This window comes from Crotalus tigris, unplaced genomic scaffold (assembly GCF_016545835.1).
Source record: "Crotalus tigris isolate CLP2741 ecotype Arizona unplaced genomic scaffold, ASM1654583v1 scf7180000017545.3456711, whole genome shotgun sequence".
NCBI classification, from domain to species: domain Eukaryota; kingdom Metazoa; phylum Chordata; class Lepidosauria; order Squamata; family Viperidae; genus Crotalus; species Crotalus tigris.
The window spans coordinates 1,636,511-1,655,718 of record NW_024096464.1 but is presented as its reverse complement, the minus strand read 5'-3'; the positions used below and the strand labels follow the sequence as shown (position 1 = coordinate 1,655,718).

The 19,208-nt window shown below is 35.7% G+C and overlaps 1 protein-coding gene across 4 annotated transcripts in view; it reads left to right on the top strand.

The window, feature by feature from the left end:
- Window positions 1-1,826: 1,826 nt before the first annotated feature.
- The window catches only part of RBM25 (RNA binding motif protein 25), a 34,361-nt gene continuing 16,979 nt past the window's right edge, over window positions 1,827-19,208 (top strand). For 2 of the 4 annotated variants that reach the window (XM_039332941.1, XM_039332860.1), the window contains exons 1-9: window positions 1,827-1,982; window positions 6,539-6,656; window positions 6,850-6,899; window positions 8,733-8,903; window positions 9,995-10,052; window positions 10,817-10,977; window positions 13,813-13,995; window positions 15,788-15,841; window positions 16,103-16,186. In XM_039332941.1, coding sequence (XP_039188875.1) covers window positions 6,551-6,656; window positions 6,850-6,899; window positions 8,733-8,903; window positions 9,995-10,052; window positions 10,817-10,977; window positions 13,813-13,995; window positions 15,788-15,841; window positions 16,103-16,186 — 867 coding nt within the window. In that variant the 5' untranslated portion in view covers window positions 1,827-1,982; window positions 6,539-6,550. The remainder of the gene's footprint in view (window positions 1,983-6,538; window positions 6,657-6,849; window positions 6,900-8,732; window positions 8,904-9,994; window positions 10,053-10,816; window positions 10,978-13,812; window positions 13,996-15,787; window positions 15,842-16,102; window positions 16,187-19,208) is intronic. The other 2 variants (XM_039333097.1, XM_039333016.1) reach the window with 1 other exon arrangement.

Sequence of the window (19,208 nt, the reverse complement as noted above, 5' to 3'; positions counted from 1 at the left end):
CATGGTTTTAAAATTGGAGAAAAAAAATATCAACACCCTGCAGGTGATACTCCTCCGCTACTTGAAATGCAAATGATATCAGTATCTAGGAATGAATGTCAAAGATCACAGGGAAAAAAGGATTACAATTAAATATCAAGAATATCAACTGATCATAATAGGGATAGCTATCAGAATCTACATTGAATATATTTAAATGGTGATTGGCTATCAACAGTAAAGGAGCCAGCAGTCATGAAATATACAACAATTTAGCACTTGCTAAGCCGATCTCAAGATAGGATTCCACACTAATTACTCTTAAGGAATATTGATGCCTCACAACATGTACAGGAGACAAAATTCTTGCATCATTCTTTTGCACTCTCCAAACTTTATATAGTACTTACAACCACAATTGAGCCCAAAATTTGTTGCTAAGTGAGACATTTGTTAAATGAGTTTTGCCCCATTTTACGAACTTTTTTGCTAGTTATTAAGTGAATCACTGCAATTGTTAGTAATACAGTTAAGTGACTCTGACTTCCCCATTGACTTTGCTTGACAGAAGAGCACAAAAAGGGGATTGCATGACCTGCAACCATCATAAATGTGAACCAGTTGCTAAGCATCCGAATTTTGATCAAATGATCATGGAGATGCTGGAAAGGTTGTAACTATGAAAAATGGTCATAAGTCACTTTTTTCATTGCTGTTGTAATGAAATAGTCACTAAATGAACTGTTGTAAGTCGAGGACCAGATCCTGAAGTTGGAATTCAAATACTTTGGCCACCTAATGAGAAGGAAGGACTCACTGGAGAAGAGCCTAATGCTGGGAAAGATTGAGGGCAATAGAAGAACAGGACGACAGAGAATGAGGTGGCTGGATGGAGTCACTGAAGCAGTAGGCGTTAAGTTTAAATGGACTCCAGAAGATAGTAGAGGACAGGAAGGCCTGGAGGAACTTTGTCCATGGGGTCGCGATGGGTCGGACACGACTTCGCAACTAACAACAACAAAGTCGAGAACTACCTGTACAAAACACAGGAATGCAGTTATCATTTTACTGTTCTTTTGCCACCATTTGTCCTAATTGTTTAAAACAAAAATATGATTCAAGAGTAGAACATAGAGGGAGGAAAAGTAACAACTGTGAGACAGTGAAAAAGTAAAAACTTCCAGCGTTGGAGCATTCACAACTTCTGAAAGCAAATTGTTCCACTGATTGTTCGGTCAGGAAATTTCTTCTTAGTTCTAGTTCTAGTTTGCTTCTCTCCGTGATCAGTTTCCATCGTTTCTTGTTCTGCCCTCAGGTGCTTTGGAGAATAGCTTGACTCTCCTCTGTGGCAACCTGAGATATTGGAGCACTATCATGTCACTCCTAGTCCTTCTTTTCATTAAACTAGACATACCCAATCCCAGCAACCATTCTTTATATGTTTTAGCCTCCAGTCCCCTAATCATTTTTGTTGCTCTTCTCTGCACTTTTGTCTAGAGTGTAAGATCTAGTCTGGAAAAAACACCAACACCAGACCGATTTAAGAATTTTCTGTATCTCTTTGCCAGTATTTATTGCTGGCCCAGATTTTTCCAGTTCAGATTTGTTAACATTACAGATTCTTTTAAACCCGAGAGAAATTTCCTAAGTCAACAAGAATCAGAGTTTTGCCCAAGACCAATTCTTCCAGCGGAACAACTACAGGCCGGGAGAGAGGACGGAAGTCGGCGAACCGTACGCATGCGCAGACCCAAAACAATTCCTAGAGGTGTCCGTGTCTTGAAATATCTCTAGGACTATTCATTCGCCTCTCCATGATCAAAACGAACGCGAAGTTGGGCGGTCTTTGGCCGAAGGCCGAGTAGGGGTGGTTGTTCACGTGACCAGCCGCGTAACGCGACGGCGCCTGTGGCTCGGAGTGGCGCGTTTGCGGCCTAGTTTCTTTTGCCGGGTCGAGGAGAGTGGAGACTGTCGGGCCTGTTTTTCTTCGGCCGCTGCTTTCGGTGAGAGCGGGGCAATGCCCGTGCAGCTTATCCTCTGGATAAAGAGGAGGGACCGAGGAGTGATGGGGGTTTGACGACTTGGGGCACCTGTGTCGGGGCCCTTCAGGAATGGGGCGGGCTGAAGGTGGCCCTTTTGGAGGTTTTGAGGGAGGGTTATGACGCTTTGGGCGGGGGGGGGAGAGACAAGGGTTTGGATGCTTCCCTTTTTCTTTCAAAGCATCATGCTCCGAAAGGGATAGAGGGCGACGAAGTATAGGGGCGATACGGAAAGCCCTCGCAGAGGCCTGAGAGCCGGCCCATTCAGACTAGATGTCCCCCGAGCCCATCCTTGTTGGCTTGCATGCAATAACCTCAGCGCTTGATGAGCGCAGCATAGAGAGGTGAATTGCATGTGTGAGGGGGGCCATTGCGAAGCAACCCTCGGCGCGCAAAAAGATCGTTGAAATCTCAGAGATCCAGAAGAATCCTTGGAGGAGGCTTTTGCGCCTGGCAGTAGTTTTTCTGAAAGCAGGTCGTTTGGGCGGTTTTAGGGCTCGTTTTTTATCACCTTCAGCGCTTCTTGAAATGGAAGGTTTTGTAGAACTGTACAAGTGGTACTGGATTATCTCACGGTATATAGGATTCATCACGACCGTTTTAAATAGCAATTAATCCATTCCTGAAAAGCGCACAGGGCCATGCATTTTATTTTTATGGATCTGCCATCTTCTGTGGACATTTTTAAATAGAGCTTGTAGTCTTATATTCGCTGATCTTGAAATTAAGCCAAACTGACTTTTTTTAAAAGGGGGATTGCCCTGTAAATGATATTAAAAATGTACTCTAAGCCCCAAAATATTTACCTGAAATGAAATCTAAATGAATTAAGTTTGTAATCCAGAAAAGAGAAGGTAATCTCAGAAAGACAAGGTGGTAAGTTGACTTTGAGGGCATCTTTTGTGTTTGGCTTAAAATGTGGTTATCCATACATAGCCTGTTAGCTGCTTTATTGTACTTCAAGTTTTAGGTAGTGGATGTAGTTTCCCTTGCTTTTCTCTCCTTGCTTCAGTCAAAATGCCATCAGTTAAAGAAGAGAAGATGTCAGTTGTGGTTAGGAGGGCCTTTGCACAGCCTTGTGTGCCAGTTCTTAGATCAGGAGATTCTGTCCAAATCACTCATGCCTCCCTATTGGACTTCTGTAGAGTAACACACTCTACAATGGGCTACCCTCAAAGAGTATCTGGAAGTTCAAGTGCAGAATATGTTTCCAGAAAAATAATATGCTGCGCCTCTGTTCGGCAAGCTGCATATGTTGCCACTTTGCTTCTGGGTCCAATTCAAGCTGCTGGTATTATCTTTTAAAGCCCTTTGTGGTGTGTGACCAGTTATCTGAGACACCGTCTCCCCCCTATTGCATCTGCCCTGTCCCTCTGAGTACAGTAGAGAATGCAGGCTGTGGGTTCCGTCCTCTAGGGATTTACACTTGATGGGTATCAGGAGGCAGGCATTCTCCCTGTCCCAAAAAGTGAGGTGAGGCTCCATCCCTGTTGATGTTCAAGAGGTCCCTCAAGACCTGGCTTTGTTACCAGGCTTTCTCTCAGGGGACCAGTGAAATCTTATAATGGGGTATAATGGCTGCAGCTGATAATTACCTTGCAATACAGTTTTTCATTTGTTAATCTTTTAAATTTTAAGGATGGCTATTTTATCAATAAACAAAGTAACCAAACCAGAACAATTGTACTACCTGTACTTGAAAATGCCACCTGACACTAACTTCTGTTATTTCCTCATATAGTTACAAAAATTATTTGGGAACAGATTCTGAGAGGAACAACTGATGAATATAGTTGAATCAACTGAATTATTTCAGAAGTATTTTGCTCTTTAATAAGACCATAATGATATATTAAATAATGTTCTATATTGCTTAATATAGTTTTTGGATAAGCATGTCGTGGGTCATTGTTTGGTTTAATCCAGCTGTTCGGATTTCTTCTTTTTTTTAACACAGTTAGAAGAAGAATTATCTTAACATTTTCCTTTTGTTTTCTGCTGTTTTTCTGTTTGCTGCATATTCTTCATTTTGCATATTCTCATCTGCAGAAATTTTTTTATTTCCTATTTTTACATTTTTTAAAATATTATTTAGTCAGCCCTTTCTTCTTTGCTTGTGAAATGACCCCTTCTGTTTCTGAATTAAGCTGATTCCCTCAGCAATCTTTCATGGATCAGAAATTGTTCTGCATCTCTTTGTTATTGGTTAGCCTTCATTTAATCAGTCTTATTTTGCTTGTTTACATTATTAATTTCTGAACTAAAACCATTTAGATTTTCCTCTTGAAATTTTGCTTTGGAAATACCATAATTAGAAAAACTAGAATAGGACTGTAAATCATGCTCCACAACTGACATCTACAATCACAAAATAATGAGTATGCTTTCATTTTTATATTCTTAAACATTGGCATTTTAATTATCTGCCTTCAGCTTTTTATGTGAAAATAAATTAAGTGAAAGATGCTTTCAAATAAATATAGAATCATAGCTAAAACTAATCTGCAGTTCATTTAATGACCATTTGAAATTACAGCGGCACTGATAAAAGTGACTTATGGCCATTTTTCACACGACCATTGCAGTATCTCCATGGTCACACAATCAAAATTCCGATGCTTGACAATTGGTTGATATGACGGTTGTAGTGTTCCGGGGTCATGTGATCACCTTTTGTACTTTCTGACAAGCAAAGTCAATGGGGAAGCCAGATTCACTTAACCGTGTTACTGACTTAACAACTGCAGTGATTCACTTAACAACTGTGGCAAGAAAGGTTGTAAAATGGAGCAAAACTCACATAACAAATGTCTCACTTAACAGAGATTGTGGGCTCAATTGTGGTCGTAAGTCGAGGACTACCTTTTATTACGGAAGATTGTCTCCTGTATCTTTAGGCCACTGTATTTTGTTAACTAATGATAACACTTTAAACTGTAACAAGAGTTCTCCAGGTATTTTTCTAAGAGCTTTTGGAACACCTCTACTGAACTAGTAATTTACATAATCAGCTTTTATGAGTACCGAGTTAAATACATTTCTAAAATGTGGGCTGTTCAATCAAAAATACAATTTTAATTAAAATGGTTTAAACCGATTTGACTGAATTTAATAGAAATTCTATTGCTACACAATGGTATATATAGCTATAAATGTGCCTTCCTATTTAAACAATTGTAATGTCATCTGTGTAACTGCCTGGAACTATTGTTTTAACCCAGTAATAGAATAATGTCATCCTAAAAGGGGAAGCAAGCTATGGATCTTAATGAAGTTCTTTTTTGTTTGAGACCAATAAAATTAGATTTGATAGAATTAAATATAACATTATTGGTTACTGGCCCTAACTAGTTTAGAATAAATAATTTTTACAGAAATTTGAGATTTTATAACAGGCAGAGACATTTTCTAGTACAGTCAAAAAGCTACATTAGTTGATAAGAATGCTTAAAGAGAGATTATTTTTCAATTGTGTGAAGAAGTATCTGGTTATGTCCCGTGAGCCACTTTGAATTAAACTCTAAAGAGACAGCTCAAAATAACAATCTGTATGAACTTTTATTAAATGCATCTTCCACTAAACTGTTGGAATTACTCTGGATATTTTATTACAATGATAAAGAGCATTAGAAGAAGTTTTAGATGGCTGAAGTTTTGTAAATTTTAAATAAGTTATATGTTGCTTTAATTTCTTTATGTTTTATATTTCCAAAATACTTGGTTGTCTGTTCAAGTGATCCCACTTTTATTATATAAAAATATAAATATAAACTCTTTTTATATTTAATCTTTGGCACCTTGGGAAGGTCTTTTTAAGGATACATTTCAGTTCTGTTTGTTATTTTATTCTGTAATATACTAAACTCTCCCTTTATTGTGGAGTTTCAGATTAGATCAGATTCCTTTGTTACCATCATGGCTTGTTTGACAGGAATCAAAAATGAACATTAGAACAAAAATGTTTTTCCTTGATGTCAGTTTGAGGTAATTATGATGAGAAAGACCTCTGTCAATATTCTGCAAGTGAGATGGGTTAGTTGTGTCACTCCATCCTTGCCTTATAGTACTAGATTGAGTGAAGAAAAACTCCTTTCTAGAAACTGGAGACTCAGCAGGCCTCATAGAGAGCATTTGGAAGTATAATTTGTGCTCCAGATGGCCCATCTGTGCACCATATTATGAACTTTATGAAAGTATAAATATTTGAGGCAATACATATCTTGATCCAAGCTACTATTTTAATATATACATTTTATGAATGTTATCATTCATAGAAAATAGCTAAGTCCTGAATTTAATTTCTTAGGATTCTCTTGATTTATTTTTTAGTGAATAAGCCCAGAAGAGCTGTTATTTCTGTTTATCTTATCTAAATTAATATTTCTTCATGCATTAGTACCCTCAAAGGAGGAATATAGAGGCAACTTTCAGAGGAGATTCTCAGTAAGTGCTCAGTAATGGATGTCTCAAAAGATTCATATTTCTGAATCTGATTGTTCTGTGCTTTCTTTCTTTTTTAGGTTATTGTTAAAATGTCTTTTCCACCTCACTTAAACCGTCCTCCAATGGGAATCCCAACACTTCCACCTGGAATTCCACCTCCACAGTTCCCAGGTTTTCCTCCACCTGTACCTCCTGGTAAGTTACATCAGAAACTCATCAAATTAGCCTCATTTTTCCATCACTGATTAATAAATCTTTTTTAAGGTAAGTTAATAAGGAAAATATTCTTCTTTATAAATATAGTTTTCTTGCATTTCTATTTAGTAAGGTGTTTTAAAATTGTGGTTGATTCTTGAACAAAAACTGTTAATATAATCTCTTTTCACAGGGACACCAATGATTCCTGTGCCAATGGGTATTATGGCTCCTGCACCAACGGTAAGCATAATATAAAATACAACTTGTGTAAACTTTATTTATAGAAATAATTGCAAGATTTGATTACTTTTATATCATCTTCCAAAATGTCATTAGTGTCTGACAGAAATAATAGCAATTAATAGTAATTACAAAAATATTGAACACTACTCGCCAGCTGGTGCAAAGCTAGTTCACCCACTGTAGTATACCTTGGATGTGTAAACAAAATGAATTACCAATCTTAGGCTGCTAAAACTATTCTTTTGGTAAAAGCATTGTAGACTTCTATGGCTATGTATGGACATATAACCCCCCCCCCCCAAATTGAAAGTGATCATCAAAGATTGATTAGAATAATAGTTGTTGCTTATATTTTGCAAAATTAGAGTCATATTCAGGAACATAGGACTCCCCTTTCTTTGATAAACAGCTTCTACCCTTTGTCTTATATTTGAAACTAGGTTAAATCTAAATATGACTTTGATTATTGTTTGCAAAATGTCTTGAAATCATTGCTAAATTAGAACTATCATTACCATTGTCCCAGTAATCATGGTTGAAACCAAGAAGGAAAGCGTTTTACAATAAAGAGAAAGAATTGGAGTTTTTTAATAGGCATGCTCCAAAAATTAAAGAAAAATCACTTGTAAAGAATCAATATTGTACTTGCACTGATCTCCATTTCCAAAATATCATTCAGTTGTTTTAACAGAGGGTTGGGCAATTTTATGGCTGTTGGAGCACTCCCCAATCCTGTACCCAAATTCGGGAGCAAAACTTTGTATCAAAAAGTGCATGGCAAAGATTTCGGCTTTCTTAAAGGAGCAATCTCAAGAGAAATTTTTTGTTATATGGGAAAAATGGACAAATTTTATACAATATAATTTGGATATGGAAAAATATCATTTAGCTTTTTCATAGTTTGTATAGATTGTTTTCTCTTTTCTTTTCCCGTCTTTTGTTTTCTTTCTTCTTTTTTTTATTTTTTTCTTTTTCTTTCTTTTTCTTTCTCTCTCTCTTTCCTCTTTTTTATTTCTTTTTAAGTACTTCTTTTTTAATGTTTATGTTATGTATATCTTATTATTAATTATTTTATAAGTTGTAAAAGGTTTTTTAAAATTTTAAATAAGCCTATATTCAGTTCTGGGAAGTTTGGGGAGGGGGGAGGGGGGTGGGTTTGGGAGGGATTGGGTGAGGGTTGATTTGTAAAACTTTTAAAAAATTTTCAATAAAAAAAAAAGTGCATAATAGATGCACTAACTTTAAAATACACTACTTGGTACTTTAAACATTTCAAATCCCCAAAATGGAGGGGAAAAGCAAATACTGAACCTATTATATGATTGGGTACAGTCCAGGGAGCCAAATAATTGTTTTTAATAAAGTCGCTGCCAAATTTCAAAAAATGTCCATCTCTATTTTAATTAATATTTCCCAAGTTTAAGGAAAGTTATTCCTCTCAGGGTGGTATTTTAAATATGAAGAAATATAATATGTAGATTATTAAAATATATAAATTTAAATAGAAATATTCTGAATTTCTGTATAATTTCCTGTTTGGATTACTTTGTGCGCAGTTTGATTCTTACAGAATCACCTGAAAAAAATGCATGAAATAATCTTTGTTGTAGAGAAAGCTACTCAGACAAAATTAATTAATACTGAAATCTTCAAAGTAAATGTGTCTCAGCACATTTATTTTCAGTAATGTATTGTTTAAGTTATTTGACCATTTTGTTATAATGTTAAATAATGTGGTTGTTCTGTATCTCTGGACTTTTTCTTCTAATGAAGATCCTATAAGGGTTTTTCCTCTTTGAAATTTAACAATAGGAATCTTTTTATTTTCAGGTATTGGTTCCAACTACAGTGTCAATGGTTGGAAAACACATGGGTGTTAGAAAGGAACATCCAGGTCTAAAGAATAAAGAAAATGATGAAAACAGTGGACCCACCACCACTGTCTTTGTAGGCAACATATCTGAAAAGGCGTCCGACATGCTTATACGACAGCTTCTTGCTGTAAGTAACATAACAGTATTGGAACTTAGTCCTGCAGATCTTAATTAGGATGATGATGATATAATAATAATGATGATGATGATGATGTTGGAAGGGATCTTGGAGGTCATCGAGTCCAACCCCCTGCTTAGGCAGGAAATCCTACACCTTTTCGGACAAATGGCTGTCCAGTCTCTTCTTAAAAACCTTCAGTGTTGGAGCATTCACTGCTTCTGGAGGCAAGTTGTTATACTTGTATACTGATTTAAAATGTTCTGTTGGCCAAGATTTAAACTTGCAACTTATGGCACTTGCAATTTGCCACGCAGAATATTTAATCTCGCTGTTTGTCGGTATTTTCATATGGTAGTGAAAAATACCTCTCATTTTCTATACTCGTACAAAGAATCAACCTCAACTGACTTAGCCGTTGAAAAGTGATAGTAGTAATTGCAGTCCAAAATATATGGAATACCCAAAATTATCTCTTGCTGCATTTAGCCAATTGAATTTCCATTCCACTACTCCTGCCATCTTGCTTGGCCCTGGATCCAATTAAGCATCCTTCATTGGAGCTAGAAATATTGCTCAGCCACGGTTTATGAAATCAGACCTTGTATAATTTTGCAATAGAGTGGATAATTGTTACATGCTGTCAAGACAGAATTGTTTCCTGATGACTGCATGTATAAATGTTTTAGCAATAAGATTTGGCTATTCCAAGGATAGTCCTGCAATTCACCTTATCTTTTGTTGTCTTTTTTCTTTCTATCTTTCCAATTATACTCATTTTTCCTACATCAGCCTATACACTATATTCCCTAAATTTATGTGAGTTTTTGCTTGCTGATCATTTAGAAAGAGCATTAGTCTTTATTTGGACCAGGATTGACTGATTCTTGCAGTTCATGCTACTCTTAGTAACTGTCCAAATCCATAATTCAAGGAACTCTTATCTTCTTTGTACAATAATTAAATGTATTATTCGTTAACAGGAATTAACCTAAGAGGCATTCTTTAAATAAAAATAAAACTACTTAGGGTATTTCTTTATGATGCATATTCAGCCATTGTCCACTAACATTTATGCCTTTTTAATCAATATTTTTCAGAAATGTGGGTTGGTTTTGAGTTGGAAGAGAGTTCAAGGAGCATCTGGAAAACTCCAAGGTATGTGTATTTTCTTTATTTATTTTTGTATACACAAACATATCTATCTATCTGTCTGTCTGTCTGTCTATCTATCTATCTATCTATCTATCTATTTATCTATTCATATGTATGAACATACAAGCTTTGTTAATAAATCTTCCCATATTTATTTATTTTATTTGTCATATTTAGGAAGTGCCCATCTCTCTCACAGAGGAATTCCTGAGCAGTGTACAATAAAATATTGGAAGCATAGAAATCAGTATGCAAAATTTGAAAGAAGCAGGGAATGTTAAAAATTGATTAAAAGGGGGAGAGGAGGGCTTTTCAGTTCGCACTGTCAGCAGTAGTGAGAAAAGAAACACGATAATAGGAGGTCTTACTTGATCATTGTAGTTGGCTTACTGAACTGTTGTTGCACAATATGGTGGTCTTCAGTGGATTGCCTTACTACCATCAGATTGGTGACAACATTCCAGCTGGTCCAATTCCTATCTTATGCAACAACATAAATTAACACATCATTTTTGAAATTATTATTGCAGTTGATTGGCTATTTGGGGGCTTTACTTAAGAGACAGTAACATAGAATATATGCTCCTAATTTAAAACACTTGAATGTATAGCATTGACCAGACATTTTTTCTAAATATTTAAAAAAGGTACTTTATAGAGGTCTTGATAAGACACAATTTACATTGAAAAACTGTCTTGTGATTGTTGATACATCATTTGCCTATATGGCTTTTAAATTTATATTCTAAATTCTCAATTATTTCTAGCTTTTGGATTTTGTGAATATAAAGAACCTGAATCCACACTACGTGCACTGAGATTGCTACATGATCTCCAGATTGGAGAAAAGAAGCTACTTGTTAAAGTTGATGCCAAAACAAAGGCTCAGCTGGATGAATGGAAAGCAAAAAAGAGGGCATCCAATGGGGTATGTATACAAATTAAGAAATATACAAAATAGAAAATAATTGATAGGCATACTTTCCCTATACCTCTTTTGTTGCATGGTTTCTGTTCAGTCTGTTGTGTTGAATTTATGGTTCTTTTGTAGATTAGCTCCACACTACTCCTTTGGCACAATCAGCCAGGCACAATCAAAATGATAATCTGAATAATAGTCATAATTTTGAGCTTGTGCCCTTATGACAAAGAAGTTAATAAATTTTCTGTTTGGAAGTTGTGAGCTGTAGAATAGAGAAAGCTCATACAGTAAGTCCTTGTTTAGCAACTGCCTTGCTATGTGACCATCCACAAATTATGTAATAAATGATAGTTTAAAAATCATTTTCTGAGCTATGTATACTTACATTCAAAATTTTGTGCCTCATAAGAGCAAATTTTTAAGAGTAATACTGGCAGAGATCCTTGAGAGAACTTTATCTAAAAGGATAGCAGCAACCAAAGATCTTTGCAGCATATCTCCTTCTCCCTCTCTGTCAAATGGGTTGCTTAGCGACCATGTTGCCAGAACCAATTGCAGTTGCTAAATGAGGACCACCTGTATTTTCATTTTTGTATCTTTAAAAACGTGCATTTCAGGTAATCCTGAATAAAAGGAAAATAATTGATATTTCGGTAAGATTTTAAGCTTTTTATTTTTATGATTTATAGCATATACTTATTTTGAAAAATATGGTAGAATTAATCAAATTAGTTCTGAATAGCACTTTCAGTTTTCAAAGTTATTTTAATGTCACTTATCCAACACACTCTGTTAGCTCTTTCCAAGCTGTTCTTAATATGACAGCTTCTCTGAATGACAGCTTCTCTGTCAGCTATAATCCCTTCCCTCCTCCTTTCCTTGCTTCTTAGCTACTGCTGCTTAGTGAGACTTTCCTTTTTCTATTCTTTGTTTCTTCACCTGGCATTTGACTGGATAAACTGTCTTGGAATTTAAGGTGAGAGTCCCTTTGATTTTCTCTCTAAAGAAAAGTTTTAGCAAGGTTTAGCACCAATCATTTGTTGCCGTTTATTTTAAAGAATTTGAGATAGCATTTAAACAATATTAAATGGGGCAAAATATTTCTTTAAAATTAATATATACATTTATCTTCATAATCATTTTTGTTTGCTATTAGATTGTGGGTAACTGAGATTGCAATTAGGGTTGCATTGTTGTCTTTAGGAATATGACCATGTGCTGGTTGTTTATGAGGAATTATGGAAAAAATGATTAATTCAGTTTTTATATTTGTAATTATTATAAGCAAACTCATTCACTGAAAATGTTAGAATGTTTTAAATGTTTTAGAAACTAAAATGTAAGTTGAAGGAAGAACTGGGGGGACTTGTTCCAGGTGTTATATAACTTTCCTGGAAATTATATTTTAGCAATGTTTAGAGCACAATATAGAATAGAATACAAATAAATTGCATGTACAATAGCAAATTTATTAATATGTGTATGATTACACATTATTATATATTCAGAAATCAGATTTTATAAATTTAAAATTAAAGCTCTTAAGACTATCATGCAAGCCACGTGACAAGGTTCATATGAAACCATTTCTCTAATTTCTGCTTTATTGAAGATAGTGTTTGACTATATAGGTCGTCCTCGAGTTAAGACCACAGTTGAGCCCAAAGTTTCTGTTGCTAATCGAGACAGTTGTTAAGTGAGTTTTGCCCCATTTTATGACCTTCCTTGCCACGGTTGTTAAGTGAATCACTGTATTTGTTAAGTTAGTAGCACGCTTGTTAAGTGAATCTGGCTTCCTCATTGACTTTGCTTGTCAGAAAATCACAAAAGGTAATCATATGACCCCGGGGACACTGTAACTGTCATAAATATGAGCCAGTTGCCAAGAGTCTGAATTTTCATCATGTGAGCATGGGGATACTGCAGGGGTTATCAGTGTGAAAAACACCCATAAGTCACTTTTTTCAGTGCCGTTGTAACTTCAAATGTAACCATTCACTAAATCAATGGTCGTAAGAGGAGGACTACCTATACTGACTTGATTATCGATATACAGAAAAGCTTAAAATTATTATATTATTTGCCACATGGAAAAATTAAGCAAATGCGCACCACTTAATCTTGTCTTCAGAGTGTATACTTTATACGAAATGAGTTTCTCTAATGAAAAGAGTTTTTGCAAAGTTTCAGTATGTGTGTCTGCTGTGAGGAAGGAGGATGAAAAACAGCATTTCCCTCACAGTACTCAAGCTGCAAAGTTAATAAGATCATCTGAGTAGTTGTGCAGCACTCCTATTAATTTCTCAGTTTTGATATTGTGAGGAATCTAGGACTTGTTTTGCAGCTGTGTGGCAAAGCAACTGAAGCACGTTAGGTTTTCATGCCCAGTTATGAACAGCTCCTCCTTTGGCCTTTCCTGCCTCACTTAACCGAAGACCACTGATGCAGTTTTTGGCAGTGGCATCTAAGGGTACATGACACACTTACAGTACTTTTCCATAGGAAAACATCCATCCCATAAAGAACTCTAAATCTGGCTTTTCGTAAAAGAAAAGCCAGTACATGAGATTGATAGATAGGGGTATGGTAACTATGTTTTTAGAAATTCCAGCAAAATATTATCACCCTGCCCCCCCCCCCGTTTATAATATATCAGTGTTTTCTATTCTAACCTTTAGTATAGATATTGTTTCATTCATGTTCATTGCTTGATGGTTTTGATGCAATAATGGCAATGATTATGTTGCCTTAGCTGTGTAGGGGAAGTCAGAGGGTGAAAATATAAAAGTTTTGTTTGTTTGCCCTTTCCATTATGACATTGTTGTTCATATTGTTTCTTAGAACTCCAGGCCAGAATCTGCAGCCGATGATGATGAAGCCCTTGATGAAGAAGCAAAGAGAAGAGACCAGCTAATTAAAGGGGCAATTGAAGTGTTAATTCGGGAATATTCCAGCGAGCTCAATGCCCCCTCTCAAGAGTCTGATTCTCATCCCAGGAAGAAGAAAAAAGAAAAGAAGGAGGACGTATGTGTTTTGATTTTGGACACAAACAGATTTACTTCATCTCTCCTTATAATAAGGGCCAAACCTTGTGCCATACATTAGCTCAAAGCATCTGATGAAACCACAAACCAACAAGCCTTGATGTTAGCAGCACTTACATGTTTCATACTGAAATTAAATCAGTTCTAAATGCCAAACCCTGTGGATGATGTAGGTCTGTATACACAAGGGTTGAATTCCCAGACTTGGAGCTGCAGGTTTGATTCAGCCTTTCATCCCTTCAAAATTCATTTATTGAAATTATTGAAGTTTGTTCTTTGTGATGGAGAGGTGTTTTGACATCTTAAAAGTAAAAGTCCTGCCTATTAATATTTGTTATTTTAAAAGGCCAAAAGCTCTGGGCCATAGGGGTTCACACTGATGTCATAACCACAACGTACCTTCTTTGCTGTCCTGTTTTGATTATGTTTGTGCACATAAGCGAGAAGCTGTTTGTTATTCTTGGGGAAAAGCTATGCTATTATAAAATGGTTTGTTATTATTTGACTATTAAGCCATCTGACTTCCATAGTTTTTAAGTGTAACGTATGGCACAGAATGCCATATCCATATTCCACCTTCTGTGGAAAAAACTAGTCATACTTGGGCTAAAAATAAAATTCACTCTGGGAGAAAGTACTTTGCAAATACTTGCATGCTTGACTGTAACTCAGTCACAGTTAGAGTTAACTGGTGGGTTTTGGCTTGAGTTTTCAGCCTTCCTGCTAAGTTTAATTTTCTTTTACCACTATTGGGTTTGAAAATCAGTACCAAAAAACAATCAGAGTTGTTACACATTTCCTCTTGCTTTCATGCTTAGCCTCCAGTTAATCTGAGTAAGCCTTGTGCTGAAGTTTTTGTTTATCTTAGTTCCTTAATGATGTTCATTCCCCTAAAATTTATCCAGATGATGGATTATCTTCTGAATATACAGCAACTCTTATAATGGTACTGAGACAGATAAGTGTTTAAAAAATCACTTCTTGTTAGCCCACTTTACATTAATTGAATATTGAATTTCCTAATGTTTAGATTAGGATTATTTCAAATTACACATTGCTTACATAGCTGAACTTTAAATAAGTGTGCTCTGTTCTTTTCACCTGTTGAGAAGATGGGAGTGCATCCTTCTCCCTTAGCAAGTGGAACTAAAGCTCTGTATATGGTGGGGGGAGGATAAATTGAGGTGTGTGCCATGTAACACTGGGTTAGAGGCACTTTTGTCTCTTTTATGAATGCTTATGATCACATTTGGTTCCCTTGCCCGTTCTGTGGTTGAAAAGATGAGATGAGGGATAATGTGGGAGAATAATGTGAGTGTGGGGAAACAAATGGCAAATCAAATCTGACTCTTGATTTCAGATGTGGGGAACCTCGCTAATTTGCAGTAACTTGGGAACCCCCTTGAGATCATTAAATTTTGCGAATTAGCGAGTAAAGTACAAAATGAAGCTTAAAATATTGCAAAAGGCACTGGCCACTTGTAAACAAGCAGAGTTAGCTTGCAAGATTTCTTTAGTATGATAATACAAAAATTGTATCCTACAATTTTAAATGGAGACATACTGGGTGAGGTGGCACCCAATAAACCTTTGCTGAAAAGTAGATCAGTAAAAGGAGAATTAGCGAGGTTCTTCGTAATTTTGCTGAGTCAGACCAAAATTCACAGCAATACAATATTGCTTGTTCTACCAACATACAGAACATTGTTTTTTTTCCAGAGTAGTGTGCAATCTATTTTTTAAAAAAAAAATCTCCGTGGATTTTTCCGCAGATTTTCCGCAGATTTCCAGTGGCCCCACTGATACCTTATCCACTCATCACCAAGGTTCGTTTACATTGTAGGCTTTGACAATGACTATGTTTACTGCTAGTTACCAGATTTGTGACTCGTGTCCATCTAATTTTTTTTCATTCATTTAACATCAGACTGTGAGGTTTGGTACTGCAGAAGCCCTTTATTTATCTCTTACAAGACTGGTACAAAACATCTAACCTTCAGTTTTTCTTTTGGTTCTCCCATTCCTTTGTGCATGGATTTTAATATTTTATTTCTTGTTCTGTCCCCCACCTCTTTTTTCCTTTACAGGAGGATATAAATGCTATAGAAATGGAAGAAGATAAAAGGGACCTGATATCCCGAGAGATTAGTAAATTCAGAGATACACACAAGGTAATATACTTCTTTTTGCAGTTTATGCAAACTTAGGTTATTATAAAACCCAGTTTCAATTCCTTCACCCTTTAGAAAATTTGCAAGGACATTACATATCATTTGTTCATCTTTATAGCAGGAATAATGTGTATCTAAAAATTCTCACTGAAGGTCTAATATTTTAGTTAGCATTTTCATATTATTGCATTGCAATCTTCTCTCTTAACACAAATACATTTTTAAAAAAATACCCTTCTACTCTGCTTGTTTTAAAATTAACCCAAAGTGGCTAAAATGACACATAAGACCAAATAACTAAATTGGGCTGCCCTTTGAAACACACTTTGATTCCCATAATAGTCAGGTAATTGTAAAACATAATTCATACTGTATTACTAAGCCCTATTGCTTAGTTTAAATTTAAGATTAAATTTAGTAGCTGAATTGAGAATGGGGGTGAAATAAACTAGGTATTATTTATCAGACTTTACCAAAATATAGATGCATGGAAGAACTGTAAATTCCCATAAAGCTAATCTATTCATTGACCCCCACCATTATGATAGAGATCATATGGTGACTAATGCAAGATGAAAAACACAGCTTGGAAAGTAACATGGAATAGGATGTAAGTATGAGCTTCTGCTTTTTTTTTATTATTTATGGATGCCCCCTCAGAAAAATATGCAAAGGGGTAACTGGCTTGGAAATGTGTTTGCACAGCAAATTCTACCTCAGGATTCCCACCTAGAGAAGTTTCTGTAATGTGAATTTATTAATGTGTTCTGGTTGGGGAGGGTGGTGCAAGGGTGGAGAAATGCAAGCTATGCATGCAGTGTATATCTTGATGTTTAGCTTTCCTGGAATAATAACTGTGCATAAAAGCTGGATTACTCCATGCCAGCAAATATATTCACTCCTGACATGAGAATTCTGTTGGCTAATGGCATTGAATGGTATGAAGGTACAAAATGGTAATGTACATTCTGGTTACAGGTCACGCTTATTTGCATTTCTAACGTTTAAGTAAAAAGTAGTTATATGTTGCTGGCAATGCACAATATTCCAATATTACTTGGGAATGAGAACCTGAGGATAAGTATTCCGAAGATGTGTGAAACTGGTCATAGTGAAATATGGTCTTATTTCCAAGCCCCAACAAGTAACTAAAATGCAATTAAATGATGTGGTTCAAAAACAAAAGCAAAATGTGCTTCCAGTTTCAGAAGCAATTGGGCATATTTATTGCCTGTGATCTATCTTATTGGAAAACATTTTAATTTACTTTTTGAAATAGATGAAATTAATGCTAAGATAAAGTGGTCATTTTATATATTGGGTGGGATGATTAAAAAGGGGCTGGCTAGCGAGCACAGTGAACCTTTGCATGTTTTTTGGTTAGAGTTTACAAAATAATAATCAGACTGTTAGGGTGTCAGTATTGCAGGGGGCGTCCATTTACAGCACAGATGAGTCTGAAGAGAACTTCAGGTAAGATTTTATTATTGTTCTGTCTATACTCTTTGCTCATTACTTTAGCATATCCTTAATTCTTTCTCCATTTCATTTTTACCTCCTTATTTTTTGTTTACATGGAAGCAGCCTATTCAAATTTGTATGAAATAACTCTGTTGATTTACTATCTGGCATCTTAAAGGCCTTCATTTAAAGTTGCTCTTTTTCTTAAGAGCATTTTAAGTACAGATAAATTTTGATGATAATTTTATGGCAACCAGCAGCATAACCAATAGCATTTTATTGGAACAACTAAAATAATCTAAAATATTGGAACAGCTAAAAATAAAGTAAGTATTGCCCATTCCAGTATCTAAACTTTTCTGTAAAAAGTATATAAAATTTGAGGTAAGTTCTACTTTGGAAATTTGATACAGCATATATAAATATGCCCTAATTGATGAAATTATATAAGAGCACTTCATTTAGAAATTAGATAGTAATGTTCCCACATGTTGCGCACTTTCATCTTTTCTCTCCTTATAATGGCTGTTTTCTATCATTCTTAAATATCCTTTCATTTGTGAGTTCAATGTATCTAACACCATTTTGCCAGCATTTTATGTTTAGTACTATTTAGCATCATGGTTAGATATATTGATCTCTTGTTTCTTAGTTTTATTACTATGATCTTGTTTGGGTTCTCTGGTCCATGGGTGTGCCCCAGAACACTATCTGACAGGTAAGATTGTTTTTCAAATTGTCTTAAATTATTTGTTGAAAGAGAGAAATATATGCACATTTTGTTGTCCTAATTTATATGGTATTTTGCTGATGGTAAAGTTGATGCCAAAAGGAATGAATTTGCTCTTTCCATTATTTAAAGTGCATCAGTTACAGGTAGGGTTTGATCTCTCCTTATACCAGTGCTGGGTCCCTGTACAGAGGGCTCTCCAGAAAGAATAGCAAAGCTCAATTACTCTTTCCTTGGCACATGCAGGGGTTGAGCAGGCCATTCCTCAAAATGGGAAATTTATATATTCCTCTTATCTTCCCATCCATTTTCTTCAATTGTTCAGAGAATACAAATTGAATATTTCCTTTGCCAAGTGTTGAGGGCAGACTGGATGGAAATATGAGAGCCATATGCAAGCCTTCCGTTCTGAAAATAGCTTGTATGTTAAATGTGTGTACCAAGGAGAGAACAAGTGGGAAAAGGATATTGTGGTGCTCTCTGTGGCATCCTTCTAGGCACAACACTTGTACAAGGAAGAATCATGCCCTTAAAGTTCTGGCATCCATTAGGCTGATTATTGGTTTATGGGGTTTTTTGGGGTGGGGTTTTTTTTTTTTTTTTTTTGGTTTACTTGTGAACCATGTACTTGCTCTTCCTCCCAGAAATATAGCTTGTAGGCAAGGTTAATCCAGTGTTGGCGGTCCATGTCCTAGCACAGCATCTGTAAGTTAACACACACCAATTGCTTCCAAGGATGGATTTATCTATTAATGAGATTTAATTTTTCTGTTATCTTCATGGGAGTTTTAGTGATAGTTGTGACTTTTTCAATAAAATGTACTTTTATAG